The sequence below is a fragment of the Dasypus novemcinctus genome, chromosome 9, assembly GCF_030445035.2.
Source record: "Dasypus novemcinctus isolate mDasNov1 chromosome 9, mDasNov1.1.hap2, whole genome shotgun sequence".
Taxonomy (NCBI): domain Eukaryota; kingdom Metazoa; phylum Chordata; class Mammalia; order Cingulata; family Dasypodidae; genus Dasypus; species Dasypus novemcinctus.
The window spans coordinates 96714627-96741189 of NC_080681.1; the positions used below are offsets into that span (position 1 = coordinate 96714627).

Consider the following 26563-nt stretch of genomic DNA (forward strand, 5'->3'; position numbering starts at 1 on the left):
GTCCTTGTTTTGGAGGATTCTGTGCTAGATATTAGAAAGGAAACAGCTACTCAGATGTCCCACTGAGGTTGTTATGACTGCGCTAATTTAACTAGGTGGTAATAGCAAACTAATTTTGGTCTTGTGGTTTTCTTATTCCATGGTTGATTCAAAGTGAGCCAACTTTGTTGTAACTCAAATTTAGAGAAATGTGTTGAGTATTTTTTCCCCTGGACCCAGGAAACATAGCATTAAAGTGTGTCTGGCTTGAGAAAGGAAATGAATGCTATTTATATCTTGGGGTAGCATAAAGGGTAATTTAGATGATCAGGGCAGAAGCCAAAGAGAATGTTGGAAAAATAGTCCCTGGGTTGGTTGGTTCTCTTTCTTTTTCTTTCTCTCTTTCTCTTCTTTCTTCCTTTTTAATTTTATTTTTATTATTTATTTATTTTGATTTTATTTAGGTTCTGAAGTTCTAGAACCTTGACCTGTCAGTATTTATAAGTAAAATTTTTCTAACATATCCTTTTAGCACGAGGAAAATTAATTTGCTTCTGTTTATCCTGGAGGTAGAAATAAACCCACTCCATCATTTCTACCTTTGTGAGAAGCTCTGCAGTCATCTAAGCAAATAAATTGATTTTGGGTCACTTTGTTTTTTTGAAAAAGAGAACTGTGTCCATTTTTTTCCTCCTTTTGTTGTTCCCCTCTCCATTTTCTTTCTTTGTCCCATTTAATCTGTGTTTGTTTCTAGTACAAGAGAACCCCCTGAAGTCTTTTTTTTTCACCTGAAAACAACTTGTTTTGGAATTCTACAGTGGGATTCTGCAACAAGAGAGGTGACCTACAAACATTCCATTAGAATTAGAGCTTTGCACAGAAGAATCCTCAGGGACAATGGTTCAGGGAAAGAGAGATATCAATATTTATAAGAGCAAGGACGGTGTTGGAACATAGAAGCTAGCTGACTTACATGTTTTTCTTTGCTACTTAAAATATACTGCAGCAATTTTCTATACGTACCAGTGGTACACATATGAAATAAAACTAGCAAATATGAATTGAATGAAAAGATGCTTTATTTCTTGGAAGGTTGATGATGAGGATTTGAACAAAGGGTGTGTCTAAGTGGGTAAAGACCTGGATTTTAAAATTTTTATTTTTCATTATTGCTCCTTGGTACATTAGATGTATTTCTTGATTTTCCTCTCTTCTATCTGTAAAATGGGATTAGCATCTGACTCCTGGAAGGTCATACAGGATTTAAGTAGGGCTAAATTATTTAGGAGCTCCTTTGTTTGGGAAACACAGTTAGAAATTGCAGTGAGCCCATGTAGCTCAGGTTCTCTGTGGGTTCTGAAAAAACAAAAAGAACAAACAACAAGCAAAACAAACGATAAAACCAACTCGGAGCCGATGTGGCTCAGTGGTTGAATGCCGGCTTCCCATATGAGGTCTTAGGTCCAGACCCCGGCACCTGGTACCTTGAAAGAGAGAGAGAGAAAGAGAGAGAGAAATATTGCAAATGTCTACATCCAGGAGCTTAGAAACTGGTGGCCTATACTCATCTCCATTACTCTTTCCCTCCCTTCAGTTTCTTTTCCTTTAATGTAGTCACTGAAAACTTCCACCATCCTTGACTCTTTCCTCTCCTCTCATGTGTAATAACCAAACTCTTTCTGTCCTTTTCCTGCAGTGCCTCTCTTACCTGCCCACATTTTAAAACCCTGATAGTTCCTATTGGTATTCTATTACCTGAACTATTACAATAGTGTCCTTACAAGCTTAAGTCTTCCTTTCCCTGGGGGATCTCTTCTTATTTTATTTTTGTTCTTTTTAAAATTTTTTTACTTTTGGGGATCTCTTTACTCCATAACTTTTGTCATGTCCTACTGTATTGTATAGGAACTTGAATGTTGGATCCCTCTTGCTGCCTGTAGAATAAAGTTCAGAATCCTTAGTGTGGAGTTCAAGTCCTGTAGAGCCTGGTCCACTCCCCTCTCTAGTATTATCTGCCATAGTTCACTTTCATTTTCTCTTCAAACTTGCCTGCTTATTATTTCTGGATAAGGCTCTGTACTTTTTCACTTTTTTGTTGAGCACTTAGTTAGCTACATTTTTTAAAGCTCAAATTTGCTGTTAGCATTTTGCAACCTCTCTCCTTCCCAAATACCACCTGATGCCTTGTACATTTGTAAGTGCTCAGAAAATGTTGTCTTTGGTTGAATTGTAGAGACTCATAGAATTCATAGCCTGAAGTGTTTCTTACTTGAAGAACTACTGACCTCTTCCTCTTTGGGCATGCTGTGCACCCCTGATCCCTCCCACTCCACCCATCTTCCTGGTTTGCTCTTGCCCACTTCTCTTTCAGCTTTATCACCAGTCCACAGATTGTTCACAGAAGTTGCCTTGAAGGGAGGGTGCTGGAGGAAAAAGTCATCTCTCCAATGGCCTATCACCACTAATCTGTTGCTTTAATGTAATTGTGCTGTAGTCTTCCTCCTTGAAGGCTAAACTGATCATATTTACTCCAACTAACCTAAATTGGATTTACACTGGGTGGGATTTTGAGTCCAGGGCTCGCAGGTTGCAGGGCATAGGATGTGTTTTAAAGCTCTTTCTCTCCATTTTAAATGCCAAGGAAATATGTGGTACTTTTTTTTTTAAACCATGAGCTAGTGGGTAATGAAAGGGAGAAAGGGAAGGAAGGAATGAAGGAATAAAGAAAGGAAGGGAGGGAGGAAGGAAGGGAGGGACAGGAAACTAAGCATGATTATTTGACTTTTAAGAAAATAAAATTATTTGAGGAGGTGGCCTGGTTGAAATGGGAGAAATAAATTTTTTCCATTGTTTTTTGATGCTGGGTGCCCCATGTAACGGGGATCATTCAGTTTATGACTATAATAAGAGCTCCCTGCCTTGTGTACTATCTACTAGGTAAACACCTAGGCTCCCCTTTGCCTATTGAGTGAAATCCACATTCCACATGGCATTCCAAGTCTTACAGTTCAGCCCTAGAGTAATTACTATTATAACTATTATAATTATTAGTAGTTACCATTTAATGAGCACTTCCTATGGGTCCATGGTTCCCACACTGTGCCATGAAAGTTCTGTAAGAAGAGCTCCATTTTTCAGTTGGGGAGACTGAGGCTTTGAGAGGGTAGGTAACATGCCTGTAGTCACCCAGCTGGTCAGTGAGAACTGAGAATGGAACTCAGGTTATCTGCTTTGCTTGTGTGCTTGAACCCTAACTCCATCACTCTTCTTTATAGTCCTTTATGCTTCCCAAACAAGGCTACTCATTTCTACTACTTATTACCACTTATTTCTGAGCATATGATGATACCATGCCTTTGCTGAAGTTATTTTCTCAGCCAGAAATGCTTTCTTTTTTTTTTAAGATTAAAAAATTTTGAAATTTATTTCTCTCCCCTTCCCCCTCTCCCCCCAAGTTGTCTGCTCTCTGTGTCCATTCGCTGTGTGTTCTTCTGTGACCGCTTTTATCCTTATCAGTGGCACTGGGAATCTGTATTTCTTTTTGTTGCTTCATCTTGCTGCGTCAGCTGTCTGTGTGTGCAGTGCCATTCTTGGGCAGGCTGCACTTTCTTTTGCACTGGGCTGCTCTCCTTACTGGACGCACTCTTTGCGCGCGGGGCTCCCCTACGCGCGGGGCTCCCCTACGCGGGAGACAACCCTGCGCGGCAGGGCACTCCTTGTGCACATCAGCACTGCACATGGGCTAGCTCCACATGGGTCAAGAATGCCCAGGATTTGAACCGCAGACCACCCATGTGGTAGGCGGATGCCCTATCCATTGGGCCAAGTCTGCTTCCCCAGAAATGCTTTCTGAGAGGTAAAATAATTTACTGGTTAAGAGCACAGACTCTTTTTTTAAGTTTTATTTTATTTTCTCCCCTCTCCCCCACTGTTTTCTGCTCTCTGTGTCCATTTGCTGTGTGGTTTTCTGTGCCTGCTTGCATTATCTGGCAGCACTGGGAAACTGCATCTCTTTTTGGTTGCATCATCTTGCTGCATCAGTTCTCCATGTGTGTGACACCACTCCTGGGTGGGCTGCACTTTTTTCACACAGGGTGGCTCTCCTTGCGGGGTGAACTCCTTGCATGTGGTGCACCCCTACTCAGGGGTGCCCCTGTGTGGCACAGTATTCTTTGCGCGTGGCAGCACTGCGCACGGCCCAGCTCACCACACAGGTCAGGAGGCCCTGGGTATCGAACCCTGGACCCTCCATATGGTAAGCAGATGCTCTATCAGTTGAGCCACATCCGCTTCCCAAGAGCACAGACTCTTGATCCAGACTTCCTAGGTTTAAATCCTGGCTGTCTGTACCTCTTCGTTCTTTTGGACAAGTTATTTAACCTCTCTGGGTTTATTTCCTGATCTAAAGTGGAGGTAATATCAGCCACTCCAGAGTAGCTGTGTGGATTGAATATATGTAAAGTGATTGTAACAGTATATGTCATGTGGTCAGCCTGAGATATTTGCTATTAATGTTACTAGTGATAATGTTATCATCGTTATCATCAGCACAGACTGGCTTGTATTCTGGTTAGTTAGATCTGGATCTGTTTATCTCCCTGTGAACTAAATGTATCCCACTGCTGTGTGCTGCCCTGTCTGAGCCTGAGAGAGCCCTCTTGAGGTATGTGCACAGCTTGGTGTCGCTGGCAGCATTGAACTAACCTAGTTTGAACTTTTGGGTATTTCGGAGTACATGGTTTTCTCTCGTGGTTTTACAAGTTCTTCTAGTGTGCTGAAGATGGAATGCAAAGGCCCAGTGACTGAGGGCATAGGAAGTCCTCTTAAAGCTGTCAAGTAGATGCTGAGGAGGGATAGGCCCATGATCTCCACCCAGTAGTGACAGCCACACCCCACACACATCCTGTGGAGACTGGGGGGTACTTTTGCTTTGTTGTCCAAGCAATCTTAACCCTTCTCTTCATATAGTACTTACCCCTCAGAGTTTATAGTCTCATTGAAGATATTGTGTTCATGTCTGCAAAAGAAGAGGCTGTGGGCTTTGGAGCCAAGCTAGTGTCGACTGCTCCATTTACTGGCTCTGTGCCATTAACGGCACCAATTTGTGTCCTTGGACATGTCTGCTATCTACGCTGGGTCTCAATTTCCTTATTTGTAAAATGAGGCCAATAATTGATCAGAAATAATACACGAAGCACTTAGTTCCAGATCTAGCTATTAGTAGATCCTCAATAAATGGTAGTCATCTTCAAAGCAGTTGGGAATTAGGAGTGATAGAGAATAAGGAAAAATACCAAGGATGCTGAGTGTCTGTTGTATAACATGTATCTTAGTTTGGCAGAGCTGCTATGACAAATACCACCCAATGGGTTGGCTTAAACAACAAGCATTTATTAGCACACAGTTTCGGAGGTAGAAGTCCCAAATCAAGGTATCAGCAAGTTCACGCTTTCCCTCCAAAGTCTGTAGCATTCTGGTGCTGGTTTGCTACAACCCTTGAGGTTCCTTGAGTTGCATCTCTGACTCTTGTCACATGGCAAGCTCTTTCCTTGTGTCTGAACTTCTGGTTTCTCCTGACTTCATGCTTTTTTAAAATAAGGCCTCCAGTAATATGGATTAAGGGCCACACTGATCCAGTTTGGTTATACCACACTTTAATTGATGATACATCTTCAAAGGGTCCTGCTTACAAATGGGTTCACATCCAAAGGTATGTGGATTAAAACTTGAACATGTCTTTATGGGGGACATGATTCAATCCCCAACACCAGACATGATGCTAAGCTCTTGACCCATATATATTTTATCTGTAAATTTATAAATGAGGAAACAAATTCAGTAATTTGTTTGAAGTTTCATATCAGTTAATGAACGGAGCCGAAGTCCAGGCCTTTTTCCAGGAAAAAAAAAAAAGTGTTTTTCCAAAAAACTGTAATATCTTTTAAAGTCCCAGACAAGCTATATAGACAGTAAGGCCCTTAGAATTTAAAGGAATGACTATTGAGGACTGACATGGTTGGGAAAGACTTCACGAAGGAGGTCAGGTTTGAGGATGGGCTCTGAAGCAGAGGTGGCCAGAAAGCAGGTGTCAGGAGGCAGGGAAGCAGGTTTGAAGGTGGCACGTGTGGGGAGCCTGTCTGTTTAGATTGGGCTGCCTTTGGCTGATGGATCGGTGAGTCAGAGAAGGCCAATTTGGAAAGGGCCTCATGCCAGTTTAACCAGTTTAGACCTTAACCTGCCAGCAGTGGCATAACACTGAAAGATTTAGAGTAGGGAGAGATAAAATCAGAGTTTAATCTGGACAAATCCAAAGACTAAATTCAGTAAGCAGAAATGGGAAGATCTCTTAGGAGGCTCTTGAAATAACAAGAGCTGATGGCGTGGAAGAAGCCGACTGTGAGAGTGAGGAGTCTAGTGACTGACTGGCTCTGGGGGCCCAAGGAGAGGGGTAAGTGGTTGGCGGGTTTCCAGGCCTGGCTGATGGAAGAGTGATGATGCTGGTAAGAGAAGGGAGAGCTCAGAAGAAGGGCCTAGAAGTTAAACCACAGTTTTACCTGGGACCTATCTGCACGCAAAACATCCTGTGGAATTGCCCAGTAGGCACGGGAGGGTCTGAGCTCAGGCAGAGTTGGACAGCTCTGTTTAGAATTGACTGTGATGGCTGGTATTTCCTTGTAGAGGAGAGGGTCTAGATCTGCCCTGTCCGGTACAGAGCCACTAGCCACTTGTGGCTGCTTAAATTTAAATTAGTTAAAATAAAATTTAAAACCTTAGTTTGTCATTTGCTCTAACCACATTTCAACTCTTCAAGTGTGGTTAGTGGCTACTGTGTTGGGCAGTGCAGTTACAGGACATTACCATCATCACAGAAAATTCTGTTGGACAGCACTGGTCTAGATCTTGGGTCGTATACTTATGCGTAACTAGAAGACCTAGTGGAGGAGAAGAAATAATGCTGTGAATTATGAAATAATGTTGTAGCCTCTGGCACAATTTTCAAAAAAAATGACCTACTTGTATTTTGATTTTGAATTTACTCTTTTCCTTGTTTGAGGCTGTGCTTTAGAAAAATCTGAGACCCCAAGTCAATGGTAGGCCTGGCAACAAGAAATTGAAATTGAGGCCTTGTCTCCTATATATTTTTTGTAGATCTGGACCTCCAACAGGTCTGACTTGGCCTCCAGAGCCCCTTAGGCTCTGCAGTGAAGGATACAGCCTCGAGTTAAGCATGGGAAGAGAAGGCAGCAAACAGACAAAGCCCACACTCTTATCTTACTTCAGCTGAGGATGCAGAGGCTTGAAGAAGTTAGATAATTTGATCAAAATCACACAGTGAATAAGTAGCAGGGCCAGAGATGGAACCTAAGTCTTTGACTCCAAAGCCTGTGCACTTAGTATATGTGTATTTTTATTATACAAAAAAAAAAAAAAAATGCCATTTATAATTAACTTTGAAAGTACATAAAAACAAAAAGAAAAAGAAATCCTACCACTGAGAAATGACTACTGTCAACATTTTTGTGTACTCCCTTCCAGGCTTTCCTAAGGCCATGCTCTTAACTACTGACCTCAATCCCTTATGGGGAATTCTAAAGTGCTAAAAGCTCTGAAGATAAAAAAAAAATGTTTTTGATAAGTTTGGCCCAAACTCATAGCAGTAAACTTGCTTGAACTGACATGAGACTATTATTAACCTCAGGGAGTGTCACTGTTTGTCGTTTGCATGGTGTGCAGTATTAAAGCGTTTGATTACTAGATGTTGCCTCCGACTCTGCTGATGGTATTATATAATATATGGCAAAGATAATGTATTGTCTTTCTAAAATCCTCCAAATTCAAAATACACTTGGTCCCAAGGGTTCCAGAGAATGGATTATGGTTCTGTGTTAGGCTATTCTGCAGCTTGGGCTGAGAGAGGAGCCTCAAGGGTCAACGTTGTCTGCTTCATACGGGGTGTGAGAGTGGTTTGGGTTCTGTAAGATGGGCAGTACACAGAATTTGCAAGAAAAGTAGAACACTTCTGCACTTTCGCACCCCCAGGTTAAGCTGAAATTGTTGCTATAGTTGACCTGTTAGGTTCTTACTGATAAATGGTTTCAGTTGTAAGTATGAAAAGTAATCAAAAAGAACTCATCCAGAAATCACAGTGAGCTTAATCTCTGCACTGTGACTGTTTAAATGACTGTCTGGTAGGTTCCATATACTGCGGTTAGCCTGGGACACAGAAAAATGCATCAGTCTCTGCTCCCAAGAAGCTTGTGGTCTAGCTAAAGAGGTAAGACAAGTAAGAACACAGTTAAACAGTTATAGTTCCATTATGATAATAGTTCTTGATAGAGGAAGCACTATGTGTGTGAGACCGTACGGAGATGGCCAGAGAAGGCTTTTGAAAGAAAATGACTCCTGAGTTGAGGCTTGAAGGATGAGTTGAAGCTCACCATGTGAAGCTGGGATTGAGAGGTGATTAGGATTTACCTAGGACCAGGGGGTGGGGTTGAGTGGGAAACATCGGAAAAGATAGTTTTGGTGTGACTGGAGTGGGGGGTAGGGGAGGAGAGATTGGAGTCAGGAAGGAGTAGGAGATGGGGCCAAATATAAAGGTCCTTGCACGCAATACTCAAGACGTTTGAGCCTTGTTCTAAAGATGATGTAAGTTACTGAGAGATTTTTCTCAAGGGCATGACCTGCTCAGATTTGTGTTTTGTCTCTAGAATGTTGGCAGAATGGATTGGAGAGGGGTGAGAATGGAGGCAGGGAAATTCTTAAGTAGATTTCCCAGAAGTTTTAAGGGCCCAAAGTAAGGTGTAGCAGTGGGGATAGAGGGTCAAGTATAAACATATATAGCAAAGAGGATTTGTAGGGTGTAATGGCTGAACATAGGAAGAAAAGAAAAATCTCAGCTGTTACCTATGACATTGGGTGATGAAGAACTGGGGGGTATCAGGCTGGCAGAAGGGCAGAGCAGGAGTAGGGAAACGGGTGGGGAGAAAGGACAGAAAGCTGTGTACAGAGAGGGAACCGTGTAGCTGTGTGATGGTGAAAAAGCTGCCTACAGCCTGCTTCCGGACGAGATTCTGGAGAGAAGAGATTCCGAGAAGATTGCCCTGTGGCTGGAAATCCCCCAAATCATGCCTTAAAGTTTCCATATAAAGAGTCATAATGAAGATATTCCAGTCTTTGTTGGACTAAGTCCAGAGAGGCACAGCCTGAGAGCTTTGAAAAGATGCGTGTCTCCCAGGCAGTTTTCCGATCAGCCTACCAGCCACCCGAGGGGGTAAGCAGAATCCACAGGCCAAACTTCGTGTGCCTAGGAGGTGTATGTCCAGACTGTTTGGACGAAGTACTCACAGGAACAAAACTCTGAGGGAGCCTGTAGGAAGCACTGCCATGCAGAAACAGAGTACGGAATCCTAATTCCTTGGTATGGAAAGTACAGGTACTTTTGCATATTGTAAATGCCCCATGGGATATTTATACTAAAGTCTCCATCTTATAGATGAGGAAAACAAGGTCTAAAGGAAGGAAATAACTTGTCAAGTCACGCAGGAAGATAATGGCGTAGCTGGATTTAAATGTAAGATTCCTGATTCTTTCATTCATTCAACCCACTGAGTACCTACTGTGCACCAGGCACCATTCTACATCCCAGGAAATAAAGAAAACAAAATCTCTGCCTCATAGAGCTTATATTTTAGTGGAAATAATATCTCAATAAATGGGTGGATAAATATAAAACAATATCAAATAACATTAGCAGTATGGGAAATAAAACAAGAAAGGCTGTGGTTCTCAAAGTATGTGCTGAAGCACCCTGGGATTCTGCAGTGAATCACAGGGACACTGGAATATTTAAAAATTTTCAAGGTAAACAGAGATACTTGACATCTTTTGGACATGGAGTAAACTTCTAGCTTGAGGGAGTTCACAGTTTCAATATTAGATGATGCCATATTCCTTTCGATGACATATCTTTGCAAAGCTGAGTTTTTGGTGGTAGCCACGATTGAAAACAAGTACCATGCAAATATCAGCGTGGAACATGCAATGAGTGTGTGGTCATGTCCAAACTGATTCCAAGGTTTGAGAAATTGTTTTTGCCCAACAGGCACAGATATCTCAATAGTAAATAATTGTGGTTATTCAGAAGAAATAAAAATATTTTTCTATTTATTGTTTTTTCAAACTCTACTAAGTTCCTAGGACTTAAACACTCATTAAGTTATTTGGCCCTAACTACTTAAACAGATCATTAGGTATTTCTTTTGGCTTATAGACAGGCACCTTGAAAAAATTATTGAGACCCTAAGGGGATGGTGAACCAAGAAGGAATCTTTGGAGTAAGAGGACAGAGTGATGCAGGGTGGTGGGGCCTTTTTTAAGATGGTATAATCAGAGAGGGCTTCTCTGAGGAGGTGACATTTGAGCAAGGCCTGAATGAAGTGAAGGAGTAAACAGTGTGGACACCTGGAGGAAAGGAATTTGAGGCCGATGGACTGCAAGATCAAAGACTGAGTTGGGAATGAGCTTAACATGCTCTAGAAATAGCAAAAAAGGAAATAAATGTGGCAAGAGTAGACAGAGAGGTAGAGCAAGGTGGATGAGGCTGGAAAGGCATGGGAGGAAAGATTAGGTGGAGCCTTATCAGCTCTCTTCAGGGGGTTGGCTCTTATTCTGAGTATGGGAAGCTACTTCATCAGATATACTTCCGCCCCGCCCCAAAGTTCACTCTGGCTGCTATATGGAAAACTGACTAGAGGAGCATAAAATGGAAGGGCAGAAACGTTAGGAAGCTGCTGTCGTAGTCTTGGTGACAACTGATAGTTGCTTTGCTGAAATGATTAGTGGTGGAAATGGTGAGAAGCAGTCAGGTTCTGGGTTTATTTTTGAAGGTGGAACTTGCCAGAATTCCTGATGAATTAGGTGTGAGATGTGAGGGAGGACAGAGAGGAGTCTCAAATGAGTCCTAGGTTTTTATTTTGAGCAGTTGGTTGAATGCTGGTGCCACCTGCTGAGATGAAGACTAAGAGGGAAAGTAGGATTGAATCCAGAGCTCAGGTGATAGGCCCAGGCTGGAGATGTAATTTGGGAGCGATCAGCATTGTAGGTTAAACCCTGAGATGAAGTGAGCGAACTTGGATGAGAAAGAGGAGAGCTAGAGAAGAGTCCTATGTGGAGGGGATGGGGTGGGGGGATGGAGAGCAGGAGCCTTCAAGATTAAAGAATTGCCAGTGAGGTGCGAGAGCTGTCAGGGAATCCAAGAGAAGAAAGTGTTTACCAAGAGGGAGTGGTCATCTACCAAGTTCTGCCAAAGGTGGGTAATTCAGCTGAAGACTGAGAACTGACTATTGAATTTGGCAACATGGGTGTTTCTAGTAACCTTAACAAAAGCAATTGCTGGGGAGTAGTGGAGACAAAAACTCCATTGCTGAGGGTTGAGAAGATAATGGGAGGTGAGGCAGAGACTAGGTAAGCCTTTCCAAGAGTTTTTATTTCAGTCCCTGGTATGCTTTAAAAAAATAATAATAAATTTTTATTTTAGAACAGTTTTAGATTTATAGAAAAATTGTGATGATCATACGTTTCCATATACCTCAAACCCAGTTTCTACTCTTACTACCATCTTACATTAATATGATACATTTGTCACAATTAATGAGCCAATATTGATATATTCTTAACTGAAGTCCATACTTTATTCACATTTCTTTAGTCTTTAGTTAGTATCATTTTCCTGTTTCAGAACCCATCTCAGGACACCACATTACATTTAGTCGCCATGTCTCCTTAGGCTTCTCTGTTGTGATGGTTTCTCAGACTTTGCTTGTTTTTAATGACCCTGGCAAATTTGAGAAGTGCTGGTCAGTTATTCTGTAGTGTGACCTTCAAATTGGGTTTGTCTGGTGTTTTTCTCATGATTAGACAGGAATTGTAGGTTTCTGTAGGAAGACCACAGGGGTGAAATGTCATTCTCATCACATCACGTCAGGGCACATACTGTCAGCATGACTTACCACTGTTGCTGTCGATCGTGGTCACCTGGCTCAAGTATGTTTGTTAGGCTTCTCTGTTGTCACGTTATTCTTTCTCCCCTTTCCACACTGTGCTCTTTGGAAGGAAGTTGCTACGTGCAGCTCACATTTAAGGATGAGTTGTGTCCCACCTGCTTGGGGAAAGAATTTCTGCATGTATTATTTGGAATTCTGCATGGGAGCTTTTCCTCTCCATTTATATTTATTCTCTCATTTCTTATCAGTATGGACTCATGGATATTTATTTTATACTTGGGTTATAATACAATATTATTTTATTTGTTGTTCGAATTGTTCCAGCTCTGGTCATTGGGAGTTCTTTTAATTGGCTCCTTTGTCCCTTTTACATTTCCTCATGATGGTGGGTTTGTTTGTTTTTGTTTTAAGTACTTTCTTACTTTATGACACTATATAATACTCCAGGCTCATATTGTATATCTCCTACCTCAGTCCTAGAATCAACCATATCTCCAAGGAGCCTGGTTTCTTTTATTGGAGAATGATATTAGAAACCACCATCTGGGCATTAGGTGTGATCATTGCTACTGGGGTATCCTTGCTTCTGGGCCCTCTCAGCTTATGAGCAAGCAAATACATGTGTGCATACTTATCTATAAGTAGTTCTATGTGTTACAGTCATATTAATATTAAGCTAAACCTGAGTTGGTAGTGAAGTCTCCAAACTCTCATCCCTTGCTACATGGATCATTCTAACCTCCTCTCCTTGCTTATCTGTAATCTCCTACTCCAGCAGTGAGAAACCTGGCTCCCTCCATCCATTTACTTAATTTTTTGATTCGACATATAGTGGTCTTGGAATTGTTAACCTGTGCCCCCATGGGAAACAAGTTTATCAATTAGAGTACGTTCCTTTTTTAAAAAAAGATTTATATTTATTTACTTTATTTGTACCCCTCTCCCCCAGATGGTCTCTTGTTTGTCTGCTCATTGTTTGCTAGCCTTCTCCAAAAGACACCAGGAACCGAACCCAGGACCTCCCACCTGAGAGGCCAGTGCCCAACGGCCTGAGCCACATCTGCTCCCCGCAGGCTGCAGCATCTGCTGGCTTGTGGCATCTGCTTGTTACGGTGGGGGCAGTGTCTAAGCTCATTGTGGCAGGAGGCAGTGTCTGTCTTCTTTTTTAGGAGGCACCAGGACCTGAACCCATGACCTTCCATGTGGTAGGTGGGTGCCCAAGGGGTTGAGCCACATCTGCTTCCCTGTACAGTTCCTTTTGTCCTTAGCTTTACAGACTCCCCTCATTTCCAAAATTACCTAGGTCCCCACCTCAGTGGGGATTTGGTTTCCTGAAATACAACTAACAAATCAAGAGATTGTTAACACTGTAGAAACAACATATTCTAGTTCTTTCCTTTTACTTTTGTTATATGCCGAAGACAATGGGAAGATTAGTCAAAACATTCCAAAAGAATGCTACACATTTAAACTTTGATGCTATGTATTTATAAGGTACAAAGGGATTTGGGTTCCCTTCTTCCTTCATCCAGTATTCTCTATTGAATTGTTGAGTGACTGAACCACTAATAATGTGCTGGGTGGTGTGCTGGATGATATGGATGCAATGATGAATAAATTAGATGTAGCTCTTTCCTCTGTAAGCTCAGTATTAACAGGGGAGACAGTTACAAAACACAACAATCAAGACTATGATGGGGAAGCACAGGGGACTGTGAGAATATCAATGTCAGAGAATCTGACCAGTCAAGGACAGGTCAGAGAGGGCTTCTTGGAAGGAGTCATCTTTTTTCTTTTTTTTCTTCCTCCCTGAGATCACTCCCTCTTGTCTGTTTGCTCATTATTTGTGCTCATTGTCTGTTTTTTGTTTTTGTTTTTTTCTTTCGGAGGCACTGGAACTGAACCTGGGACCTCCCATGTGGGAGGTGGGTGCTCAACTACTTGAGCCTCATCCGATCCCAGGAGTGATCTTTAAGATGTGGCCTGCAGCTTGGGTTGGCTAACTACAGTCCATGGGTCAAATCCAGTCCTTCACCTGTTTTTGTACAGCCCAAAAGTTTAAAATGTTTTTTACCTTTTTAAGTTTGAAAATAATCAAAAGAGAATGTGAAAATTATATGATATTCAAATCTCAGTTTCCATAAATAAAATTGTCTTGGAACATAGTCATGCTTATAGCTGCTTTCACACTAATAGCAGAGTAGTTGTGACAGAGATTGTGTGACCTGCAAAGCCTAAGCTATATACTATCTGGCCCTTAACAGAAAATGTTTGCAGGACCCTGTTACTGTGCTTAGAGTAAGACATTCAAGGAGGTAGGGGGCAAGAGGACTGTGGTGGCTGGACAGCTGGGCATGATCCAGACTGGGTAGAAGCCTTGGCTTCCGATGGTGGGGAGCCTTTAAAAGGTGTTTTTTTTTTTTTAAGATTTATTGTACTTATTTATTCCACCCACCTCTTCCCACCCCCCACATATTGTTTGGGGTTGCTGTCTGCTCATCTTCTCTTTAGGAGGCATCTGGAACTGAACCTGGGACCTCCCATGTGGAAGAGAGGTGCTCAGTCACCTGAGCCACCTCAGCTTCCTGGTTTGTTGTGTCTCTCATTATCTTTCCTCTTTGTGTCTCTTTTGTTGCGTCATCTTGTTGCATTAGCTCACCATGCCTGCCCTCTGTGCCAGTTTGCCTTCTCCAGGAGACACTGGGAACTAAACTGGGACCTCCCATGTGGTAGGTGGGAAGCCCAATTGGTTGAACCTCATCCACTTCCCACCTTTAAAAGGTTTTAAGTGATATAACGGAATTTACTGTTTTTTTTTTTTTAAAGATTTATTTTATTTATTTCCCTCCCCTTTTTCCCCTTCAGTTGTCTGTTCTCTGTGTCCATTTGCTGCATGTTCTTTGTCCACTTTTTGTTGTTGTCACTGGCACTGGAATCTGTGCCTCTTTGTTGCATCATCTTGCTGTGTCAGTTCTCCATGTATGCGGCACCATTCCTGGGCAGGCTGAACTTTCTTTCGCGCTGGGCAGCTCTCCTTATGGGGCGTACTCCTTGTGCGTGGGGCTCCCCTACACAGGGACACCCCTGCATGGCAGGGCATTCCTTGTGCGCATCAGCGCTGCACGTGGGCCAGCTCCACACGGGTCAAGGAGGCCTGGGGTTTGAACCGCAGACCTCCCATTTGGTAGACGGACGCCCTAACCATTGGGCCAAGTCTGCTTCCGGATTTACTGTTTCAAATGATCCTCTTGCCAGTGTAGAGATTGGATTGAGAGTGGAGTGGGTTGAGAAAGGGAGACTAGTTGAGGCTTTTGCAGTCATTCAAGGAAGGTATTGGTAACCTGGACAACTACAGAGACACTGGGGATAGGAATATATTGATCTGAGAGGCATTTAGGAAGTAAAATTGGTGATTGACTGGAGCCATTGACTTTTTTTTTTTTTTTTTAGGAGGTACTGGGGATTGATCCTGGGACCTCGTACATGGGAAGTACGCACTCAGCCATTGAGCTATACCTGCTCCACTGACTGAAACATGGAAATGCAATAATTGTCATGTTTCAGATGATTTTCTTTTATCAACTTCAAAGTTTACTTGTTTACTATTTTCTGTTTCATGTGACTGAGTGTTTGAAAAATCCATGTTTAGCAATATTCTTCAGCACAAAATTCTTAGTGGTGTTTGATGCCTCCACTGATCCTGCCTGTGACTTGTATATTGGAGCAACTCTCTGTGGCCTTTTCCTGCTGTTCCCTGTTGACTAGAGATTTGGCTTTTAAGGAGCCAAGAAGCTATTGAAGATTAATTTTCAAGTTTATCTTGGTTTAAAAACTTTCCCAAAATATTTCTTTGTTGGGAGCCTTCAGGCGTTTTGATTTTCAAGGGAATTTGTTGGAACAAAAGTTTCTCATTCCCTAGAGCACTTAGACCCTTTCCAATTTTAGTTCTTTGACCCTTGCCTTTTTCCTCTTTGGTGTTGAAGTCTCATTGGCAGTAGGTGGTAATAAGATTGTGATCTTTTATGTTTTATGGCTTTCAAAGTGCTTACTCACATGTCAACTCACTTTTTCCTACAGTAAACCTAGGAGGGAGACAGGCCAGGCCAAGTTAATGGGATTAAAAGAGGTTTTTTGCTCAGTCAAAAGGTCAGTTAATAATAGAGCAGGTGATAGAATTTAGGTTTTCAAATTTCATAGTTTTTTTCTTTCTATAATACGTCCTGACTCCAAGAAAAGGGAGTAAGACTAGCCAGAATAGTTTTTTCCAGCAATGAAGATATCTGATAAACTACCTTCCCCCCCCTTTTCATGTTCTGGGAGCTTCACCCAGACACTGGCATAGGCTTTTCCTATGCTTTTGAGCAATATTTGGACTACCAATAATTCCTAGACTATAATTTTAAAGTGTATATATATCTATTTTAATTTCTTTCCCTCTTCTCTTAGGTGGTTCTAGCTTTGACAGTTTGAGGCCAGATGGGAAAGGTCTGCTTTCAGACCAAAGTTCCTGGAGTCAAGATAAATCAGAAAACTTGTTTACAAGGTAATACAACTCTCCCTTCATTTTGTACCTTTTAGGATTGAGATTATCCTCATTATAGAACTGAAGTCTAAATTACTGCACATGCTGTAAGTTATCACAGGGTAACTGGCCAAAGAAATGTCTTAATAATATCTGACATGTATTGAACACTGGCTGTATATGCCAGGCACCGTGCTTAGTACTGTTACATGGATTATCTTGAGCTCAGCGTGTTGCCATGTGGAGAAGCAAGAGGCTGCCAATCTCTGCAGCAGTCTCTGCCTTCCTCTCCAAAATCTACCTCTCTTGGAGCTCAGCTCTGAGCAACCAGACATAGAGCTTGTCTCTTAGACATTCTTTCCTTGCACCTCAGCTGTGGGCAAAACCGGAGTCTTGTCTTTCACATGGCAGAATCAAACATGGCAGTTCCCTTTTTTCTGTATCTGTTCATGAGTCCATTTATATTAGACCCAGCAAGGGGGTGGGGACTCAGTCTGGGTCATGCCTCACTGATGTAGTCCAATCAAAATCCCTAAAGCAAGCAAAAAAAATGCCCTAAAGCAATCTTATCAGGAATCTAATCAAAGGCCCCTCAACAGAATTTAATGCAATCAAAGAGTGGGAAACAGATGTGGCTCAACCAGTTGGGCTCCCATCTACCACATGGGAGGTCCAGGGTTCAATGCCTAGGGCTTCCTGGTGAGGGCGAGCTGGCCCACGTGGCGAGCTGGCCCACATGGAGTGCCGGCCCACGGGAGAATGCCACCTCACGCAGGAGTGCCAGCCAACATGGAGAGCTGATGCAGCAAAACGATGCAACAGGAGACACAGGGGAGAGAAAATAAGAAGATATAGCAGAACAGGGACCTGAGGTGGTGTAAGAGAGTAATCACCTCTCTCCCACTCCAGAACGTCCCAGGATCAGTTCTTGGAGCCACCTAATGAGAGAATACAAGCAGACACAGAAGAACACACAGTGAATGGACACAGAGAGCAGACAACGGGGGAATGGGGCTGAAAATCAAAGAGTCTGAAATAAAAGAGTAACACACCCAGAGGAATAGTTTGCAAATATAGTCTTTCTCTTATTTGGGATTCATAAAATAATCTCAAATTGCCATACTAACTCTGAAATAACTTCCTTTTTTTTTTTCATTTTAAAATTTACACTTAAAAAATTATTAGAGAAGTTATAGGCTTACAGAAAAATCATGCATAAAATACAGACTTCTAATATTTCCTCCAATTAGTAACACCTTGCATGAGTTTTCTGTTACAATTTGTGAAAGCACATTTTTATAATTGTACTGTTAATTATAGTCCATTGTTTGCAATAGAGTTCACTTTTTGTGTTGAACAGTCCTATGTTTGTTTTAAACTTTTGTTCTAGTAACATATATACAACCCAGAATTTCCCTTTACTCATGTCAAAATACATATTTGGTGGTGTTAATTATGTTCACAATGCTGTGCCGTCATCCCCACCATCCATACCGAAACTGTTCCATCAACCCAAATGGAAACTACCATTTAAGCATTGCCTTTTTTATCTGAAGTGCTGTTACATTTAGTCTGTACTCCTGTCCTCCCTACTGGTCACAGCCAGAATCATCTGTTCAAATAAAAGCTTCACTTTCTTATTTGTGTCATTGTTTTAATTATGCACTTAAACAGCATTGAACAATCCCTTACCTTTAAATCAGGGGTTATTAACCACGGGTCCACGGACCCCTTGAGGGGTCTGTGAGCTTGAACTGAAAATTCAAAAAACATTCTTGTGGGGAGTGTTGGCGAGGGTGTGACGTACTTATTAAATAATACACAGTATAGTGTGGACTTAGTATGATTTTTATTTTGATATAGCATGTTCTGCATGCATAAAGGTTGGTAAGGGTGGCAGAGATGGTTTTATGACTCCGTGGGAAAACTCAAATTTCTAAATGTTGCTGAAAATGACTGTTTGAACAGATGTTAAACCATGTTATGTTATCAGGTATTGAAATTATGGGAATGTCATAAAATGCAATTTTGAATAATCCTAAAATTTAATTTAAAGATTTGCCAATGTCCAGTGTCATAAAACTATCTGCCACTACATTATAAGAAGGCAAAGGGGTTCATGGAACAAAAAAAGGTTAAGAACCCTGCTTTAAATGTAGCTAGAACCATCATTCTCAATTCAGTTTTGAGCATTCCTAGCATACAGAGTACATTTTTACATGGCCTTAATTAGTATGTATATAATGATAGTAATATCCAACACTTAGGTGGCTTTTAATGAGTGAGAAAGTGTTTTAAGCGCTCAATTTATCTTAATTCATTGTCATTTTCAACAAAAATTTCTTGAGTAATTATATAGGATTCTATTAGATAAATATGTCAAATTTTGTATAACTTTTAGTGTTGACATTTGAGTAATTTGTAGTCTGATTATAAATACCTTTATGAAAATTGCCTTTTTTTAAAAACATTTATTTATCTCTCCCCTCATTGTTTTGTGCTTGATGTCTGCTCTCTGTGTATTCTTCTGTGTCTGCTTGTCTTCTCTTTAGGTGGCACCGGGAACCAATTCTGGGACCTTATGGAATGGGCCAGAGGCACTCAATCTCTTGCGCCTCTTCAGCTCCCTGGTCTGCTGCGCTCCTTTTGTCTCTCCTCTGTGTCTCTTTTTGTTGCGTCATCTTGCTGTGCCACCTCTCTGTGCAGGCTAGCTCTCTTGCATGGGCCAGCACTCCAGCATGGGCCAGCATTCCACACGGGCCAGCAATCCGCTTGGGCCAGGTTGCCATGCGGGCCAGCTTGCCTTTCATCAGGAGGCCCCAGGAATCATCCCTGGACCTCCTATATGGTAGACAGGAGCCCAGTCGCTTGAGCCACATTCGTTTCCCTACCTTTCTCTTTATTTTGGATTATTCCTGTGTAAAAGATTTGAAGAGGTCAAAGTATCAAGTTAAGTTTTGTTATATGAGCATTAAGGTCCAGAAAGAGCACTGTCACATCTGAAATTTAACCCAGACTCTGCCACCATCCAGTTGGGTGAATCATTAAAAATGGGTCTCATTGCTCTCATTTGAAAAATGAAGGGATTAGATTAGATGACGTTCAAGATCCCTTTCTGGTGTGAGATTCTGTGAATCTATTTTCAGGAAACTCTCCAGAAAGATTATACCTCACAATCAACAACATATAAATTCACTTAATTCTGTATAGAAATAATATTGTTTTGGTAAATAAAATTTACTTTGGCCTCTTTAGACTTCTGTGACTCAGATGCTTGTGAGTGGAGACTTTTAGCTTTATATTCATGTATTTTGTCATTGACTCATCAAAATATGATACGTTTTTGTTTTTAATAGACAGAGTAAATCCAAGTCTGAAATTACTGAAATGGTTCGCTCCTCCACTATCATGGTATCAGACAAGGCTCATATTTTGTCAATGCAAAAGTTTGGGCTGCGAGATACAATTGTGAAATCATACCTAATCCAGAAAGAAGAGGATTACTCCTACATCCAGAACTTCAGGTAGCTAAGTCTTAGCATGCTTTCAAATCAAAATGATCTTTCACCTGTTTGAGACTTATTTTTCTTTGTTATTTTTTTAAAATTTTTAATTTTCTCTTTGACACTTACTTTGTCCCAAACTCTAGATTTGGAAGCAAATCATTCTATAGAATCTCTCTCATCATTTTCTGAGTGATTCCTTTCATTCTTTGTTAGCAAGCATTTATCCTGATCCTCTTCTAGCCATGAAGATGCAGTAGATGCAGTATAGTGGGAGTGGCACAACTTGCAAATAGTTATAGAAATATTTGGAGAGATATGTAGGTACAGAAGAGGGCTCAATATCCTGATGTTTTGATTACTTTATTGGACAGGTGTACTAAAAGTTAAATGAATAAAGGTCCCAAGATGCTGCTAGATCTTTTTAAGCCATTGTATTGGACTATAAGACAAGGTAACACTATTTCTAGGCATATAGACAGTGAATTATAGTGCAAAATAACCTTTTGAATACTGGGATTGCTTCTTAATCCCCAGCCCCGGCACATTAAAAAAAACAAAACAAAACAAAAAAAAAACACAACCCAACAATGTTGATTACATAGAGAACAAAAAAATCAAAAACAAAAAACAGGCTAAATAGCGTATACAGGGTCAAGAATTATTTTGGGGATTATGCCTGCATAATGGCTATTAAAGGGAAGTGGGAATGTTCAGAGTATGTCCATAACATTTCAAGTTGTTATCACAAAAGGTACAAATATCATGGCAGACTATAAGCCATCCCTTGGTGCCCCAGTCTTTGGTCTACACTAGAGAGGATATTCTTTTTTTTTTTTTTTTGCCATAAAAAAAACATTTATTCCTGGGATGCAAGTTTGATTTGACATGTGTCAATCATTTAATATAATATATTAAATCAATAGAATAAAATGTAAAATCATATTGTCACCTCAGTAGACATGGAAAATTACCTGTAAAATCGGATATCCTTTTAATACAAAAATAATCTTCAAATGAGGTAATAGAAAATCTGAGAGTTACCATCATTCACTGCTTAAAGACTGTATTTTTATCATTACTATAAGCAGACAGAGAAAGATGTCTTCCCTGGCCACTTCTATTCAACTTTGTACTAAAGGGTACAGTATATTCTTAGGTCTAAAAATTCCATGCCAGAGAGACTGAACCTAGGCAAACTCTGCATACAGTGCTTTTCTCTGTCATCTCCATACTCCTCCCTAGTCACTGATTGATTCTCCTTGGTGACAGGTTCTTTGTGGGAACATACAACGTGAATGGACAGTCCCCAAAAGAATGCCTCCGGCCGTGGCTAAGCCATGGTATCCAGGCTCCAGATGTGTACTCTGTAGGGTGAGTGTTTCTTCGCAACAATGTATAGCTGTGGTCAAAGGGATGGGGATATGAATATTTAACTGCATCTTCATAGCAGTGAAGGAAATTGAAAAATGAGTATGTGATCAATAACAACTGCTTCCCTGTTTGATGTTCTTTCTCAGGGTGAACAAATTCCTAGCACTATTAAAGGGCTGTGCTTGACATTTAAATGCTAATATTTAATTTTTAGTGTGTCAAAATCAGTACATCTTGAACTGAATTTCATTACTTAGACATTCAACATATTTTTGGTCACAAGTAAAATTATCTTTGCCAGGAAAGGAAGGTTAACTTCCAGAAGTTAAAATGCCCCATCAGTCAGGCAGCCTTTTTTTTTTTTTTCTTCACATTTAAAATTTGCTCACCACTGTACTAGGCACTTTTGCAGGGGGTGGGGGTTTCAAAAGAAGCACATATGGTCTAGTGGGAGGGGCTTAGAATTTGGAACTTATTTAGGCCTAGGTAGGGATCACAGTTTGCCACATGGTGCCTATGTGAACATCTCTCAGGCTCTGAGGCTAGTGATCTCTGATGTAAAATGGAGATACTAGTTTCAAAGATGAAATAAACTGATGTTCATGAAAATACCTGGTAAATTCCTTGGCAACAAGTGTTTATTTTTTCCCTCCTGTGGGTATTGCAGATTAGCTATAAAGCTAAGATTTATGCTCTTAAACCAATCTGAGACTGTCATCTTGCATATTACCTTTCTCTGCTAACTGGTTACTCCTCCTACCAGCTTCCAGGAACTTGATCTGAGTAAGGAGGCCTTTTTTTTCCATGATACCCCAAAGGAGGAAGAGTGGTTTAAAGCTGTGTCAGAGAGTCTTCATCCAGATGCCAAATATGCAAAGGTAAGAAAGGAATTAGGGCCCTCTTTGTTTTAGGTTACTGTATAAGGAAATTCTAAGATAATTTTTCTCTTTTTTTGTTACCGTTATGGTAAGCCAGTCCTAGTTATTCTTCTGGTTAGGGAAGATGCAAGGTCTTGGCACCATTGTAGGCTTTTCTTGGTTTTCACATAGCACGCGCAGTACATCAAATAGGTGATTATCGTGCATCCTAATGTAGAGAAAGTGATACATCAATAGCTTGGCCAGCTGCGAGACCACTTTTCCTTTGGGATATTTATTATTCCTGTTTTTCACTTCTATTTAATGCCATGACTTGAATTTTTGGCTCTGTTTTTCCAGGTGAAACTCATCCGACTAGTTGGGATTATGTTGCTGTTATATGTTAAGCAAGAACATGCAGAGTACATCTCCGAAGTGGAAGCTGAGACTGTGGGGACAGGAATCATGGGGAGGATGGTGAGTTCTTGGTTGGTATGTTTGGCACTCTGAGGGCCTTGATCCCTGAAGTTTTGACCCAGCTTCTCACGGTGCAGGAGCTGCATGTATTCCAATTTTGGGGGTACTGGTATTGCAAAAGAAATTAAATCCTCAAGCAGCACTTGAATGAGTGACTATAAATCATGTTTTAGTGAATTGCCAGCTGATTTGCCTAGCCAGCATACATCCTCGTGTTCATTTCACACTAGGGTCTCCAGCTGATCCTTCCATTTAATCCATGAAGTATGTTGCAGAAACTATGTTGGCTCATAAAGAAAAGAGAGAATGTTACAAGTAGGTCTGCAATTTCCTCTTCCTCTTGAGGCAAATAAAGTCCTGCTTTTCAGGTTCTGCTGCAAAAGCTTAGCTTCATGTGGAGGAGGGAGAGCATATGGTTTGCCTGTGATTTAGTGAAAAGAACACTGGGCTGAGAGAGCTAGATTCTGGACCCAGCTTTCCCACTGTAAAATTTAGGTAATACTGTTTTACTTACTTCCCAGGATTATTGTGAAGACTAATGAAGAGAAAAACATTTTGAAAATGTGTGGATTTAAATGACTGATGCAATTTAGTTGTAAGCTGACTCTCTTTTGGGTTCTTTTCATAGGGTAACAAAGGTGGAGTGGCGATCAGGTTCCTGTTCCACAGTACCAGCATCTGCATTGTGAATTCCCACTTGGCAGCCCACACAGAAGAATATGAGAGAAGGAACCAGGACTATAAAGACATTTGTTCTCGAATGCAGTTTTGTCAGGTTGATCCAAGCCTACCCCCTCTCACCATCAACAAGCATGAGTGAGTCTGGGCTTCTCCCTCATGGAGTTCAGCGTGTCTGATGTGCAGAGTTGCAGGCTTAGTATTTTGTCTGGGACATGTGTGAGGGTGGCTTTCCACTGCGGGAGTGGCAGTATCTGCCAGCTCTCAGTTACATGTGGATTATATCTCTCAGAACTGCTTTACCATCTGGCATACCTCTAGAATCTTTCTCAAACATCATCTGTGCCCAGAAAATGTATAATTTTTATTTTAATATGGGTCCATCTTGATCTAATACGATGAGGAAAGCATGTAAAGACTGAGCTCCTCAAACCTGCTTTTTAGAAGTATGTTTTAGGATTTTGTCTGTTCTTCCCCAAAGCATGTCTAATTGAGAGAGGGATTGCATTTGTCTGCCTTCACTCACAGTCTTTTTTTCTTTTGATTCAGTTTTACAAAGCTGGAGTTGCAGCTACTTGGAGCATCTTGTGCTAATTTTTGTCTTTTCTCTTTATTTTGTTTATCTCTAAAACTTCCTTTTTGTCTAAATGCAAACGAAGCATATTAGAATTTCAGACTTTACAGTAACACTTGAAGTTTGTACCACTTCTTTCATAAAGACGAAGAAGCCATTGAGGCCATGGTGTCTGCCAGGGAATAATCAGAGTGAAACCTCTCATCCTGCCATGGTGGAAATGTCTTGAGCAGAAACTCATTTGTGTTCTGGAAGCTGAAAGGATGGCTTGCATTCTCTAGGGAACCTAGGAGAGAGTATGTCATACAGTTGAGCTCTTCCTTTCTGGTGAACCTGCAGCATCCTAGTTTGTGTGGTTGCAGCTTGAGTGTCAGTTTGTCTGCTTTTAGCTTGTAGATGCATTTACTTTGGGGTATATGTACGCTGTGCAGATCCTCTAATGATATGGTTGCTGGCTCCAGATGGAGCATATTGGCTCTTATGGGGTATGCGATGTCATTTGGGAGCATTCAGTTAACTTTTTCCCAAAGCAGTAGGTGTGATAAAATACCTGTCACATTCTGCACAGAAGTACAAAAAGAACTAGCCGATAATATGGTGGTGCTTAAATACAGACTCCGCTGTAAAGGTTAAGCTGTGACTTAGATTGTGCCTGGAGGCAGAGGCAATGTGGCATCATCTGGTTTTGGGCTCCTGGGTGTTTACACATGACTCCCAGGTCCTTTTTGCCTCTCCCCAAGAATGAGGTAAATTATCATGTTGCTTTTATATCTTATTAGACTATCTTTTCAACCAGGTAAGAATAAATTAGTCAAGGAGAATCAAAGCTGTTTTTAATGAACTTGGACCAAGATAATTAAGTAAGCAGCATGTTAGACATGGTAAAAAATGGGATGACCAGAGAAGAAAAGTACTGAACAGCTGGATCACTTCCCCATCCAGCTCCCAAGAGGCTGAGCCTCAGGGCCCTTCTCTCAGAAGCACCCTGGATAGGACGGGGTAAAGTCCCTCCTAAACCCTGTTACCTCTGTGCTCTGTCCTCACAGTGTGATCCTGTGGCTGGGGGACCTCAACTACAGGATAGAAGAGCTGGATGTGGAAAAAGTGAAAAAGCTCATCGAAGAGAAGGCCTTTCAAACCCTGTATGCATATGACCAGGTACAGATGGCAACCTGTGTCCTTGTCAGGCAGCAGCGCCTCTCTGTGTGGGCACAGGGAAACTTGGCTTCCCAGATCCCAGGCCTCCTCTTCTTGGTGTGGGAGGTTTCCCTGAGGAGCTGATGTGGTCCAGTCATTTCTTTGTTTCAATTGCATTTCCCTCTTTCATAGTTGTCTCTCCCTTGGCTCTTGCCTTGAGGTACTTTGTTATCTTTGGGAGCAAGAGCTTGTGCTCTCTCTCAAGTAGTCTAAAGTTGGGGCTAAAAGGGCATCAAGCTTTTCAGAAAGAAGGCACTTGGTATGTTTAGTATAATTGAATAATTTTTTTGACCAGTATGAATGACAGCTCTTCCTGAATAGCTTCTTTGCCTCCTGTAGGAAACAGCTCTGTAATCTGCTCTTCTCTACCTTTGTTTGGCTTAGCAGTTCTTTCTCAGAGCATTAGCCATTTTACAATACAAGGAAAATCTGTTTCTTTCTGACTTTCTTCAGTCTACTCTCAATAGATTGCAAAACTATTCAGAGTTGTTCAGTAGGTTAAGTCTTTCTACTACCCATTTTTTGCCCAGTGTAGATCAACTAAAGAAAAAAATTCCAACTTTGTTATGTCTGTCTACATGGAATAGTCTTCTCTTTATTGACTCATTTTTCTCTGCATTTTTTTTCCCTTGGTGTTACTTGTATTCTTTTTAATCCACATTTCAGCTTTAATCTAGTCTGCTTTGTGTTTTAGACTGACGCATTCTAATTTCCTTTGTGGTTTGATACTTGTCTTCTCTTGCCTTCTTTTCTGGTCTTTCCTGAAGTAACAGTATCCATTTTATGTGGTAATTTTGCTTTCTGGATTTTAAAGATTTCATATTTTTTCTTTAATGGTTTTTTAGGAAATCTTATTTTGGGAATTTGGCCAGTGGTGTCCCCTGAGTAACTGACCCTGTCTCCAGTGTTAGAGCTGAAAGTTCTTCACCAGTCCAACCAGTGTCTAGCTTGGTGCTCCAGGGAAGAGGCAGCAGCACCTATGATTTTTATCTCCTGCTGAGAATGTGATTTGGAAGGAGCTCCTGGCATTAGTGCAATAGGAAGGATACTAGTTATTCTTATGTGTTGGGGATTGTTCTAAGTTGACAGCTAATCTTTCTAGCAATCCTATGAGGTAGATTCTATTATATATCTAAAATTTATAGATGGCAAAACTGAGGCACAGAGCTTTTCCCCCAGGTCTCATAACTAATTCGACAACACAGTTTTTCTATCTCTCTGTATATTTGGAGCTGCTGTGCCTACCCAGGTGAAGTGTTCAATACCTGGAAGGGAAAAACTCTATGTCCAGGGGTATCTAATCCTTTCTAGACACATCTCAGGAAGATGGTATTCACTCCTCCTGGGATGTGGGTACACACTCATGAAAGATCCCTAAAAACTGTATAGGTGAAGGG

General features: G+C 41.2%; 1 protein-coding gene and 1 long non-coding RNA gene across 3 annotated transcripts in view; one reads left to right on the forward strand and one right to left on the reverse strand.

Annotated features, from left to right (window-relative positions):
• Positions 1-26563, forward strand: part of INPP5B (inositol polyphosphate-5-phosphatase B) — a 50426-nt gene that overhangs the window by 10714 nt on the left and 13149 nt on the right. For both annotated transcript variants that reach the window (XM_058303851.2, XM_058303852.2), the window contains 7 exons: positions 16431-16527; positions 19863-20030; positions 21282-21383; positions 22147-22261; positions 22601-22717; positions 23346-23533; positions 25016-25127. In XM_058303851.2, the coding sequence (XP_058159834.1) occupies positions 16431-16527; positions 19863-20030; positions 21282-21383; positions 22147-22261; positions 22601-22717; positions 23346-23533; positions 25016-25127 (899 nt within the window). The remainder of the gene's footprint in view (positions 1-16430; positions 16528-19862; positions 20031-21281; positions 21384-22146; positions 22262-22600; positions 22718-23345; positions 23534-25015; positions 25128-26563) is intronic.
• LOC105746963 (uncharacterized) lies at positions 1044-12880 on the reverse strand. The gene is made up of 2 exons (XR_001119159.3): positions 11991-12880; positions 1044-11915 (listed from the first exon to the last, which is right to left on the reverse strand). It is a non-coding gene; the product is annotated as an uncharacterized lncRNA (long non-coding RNA).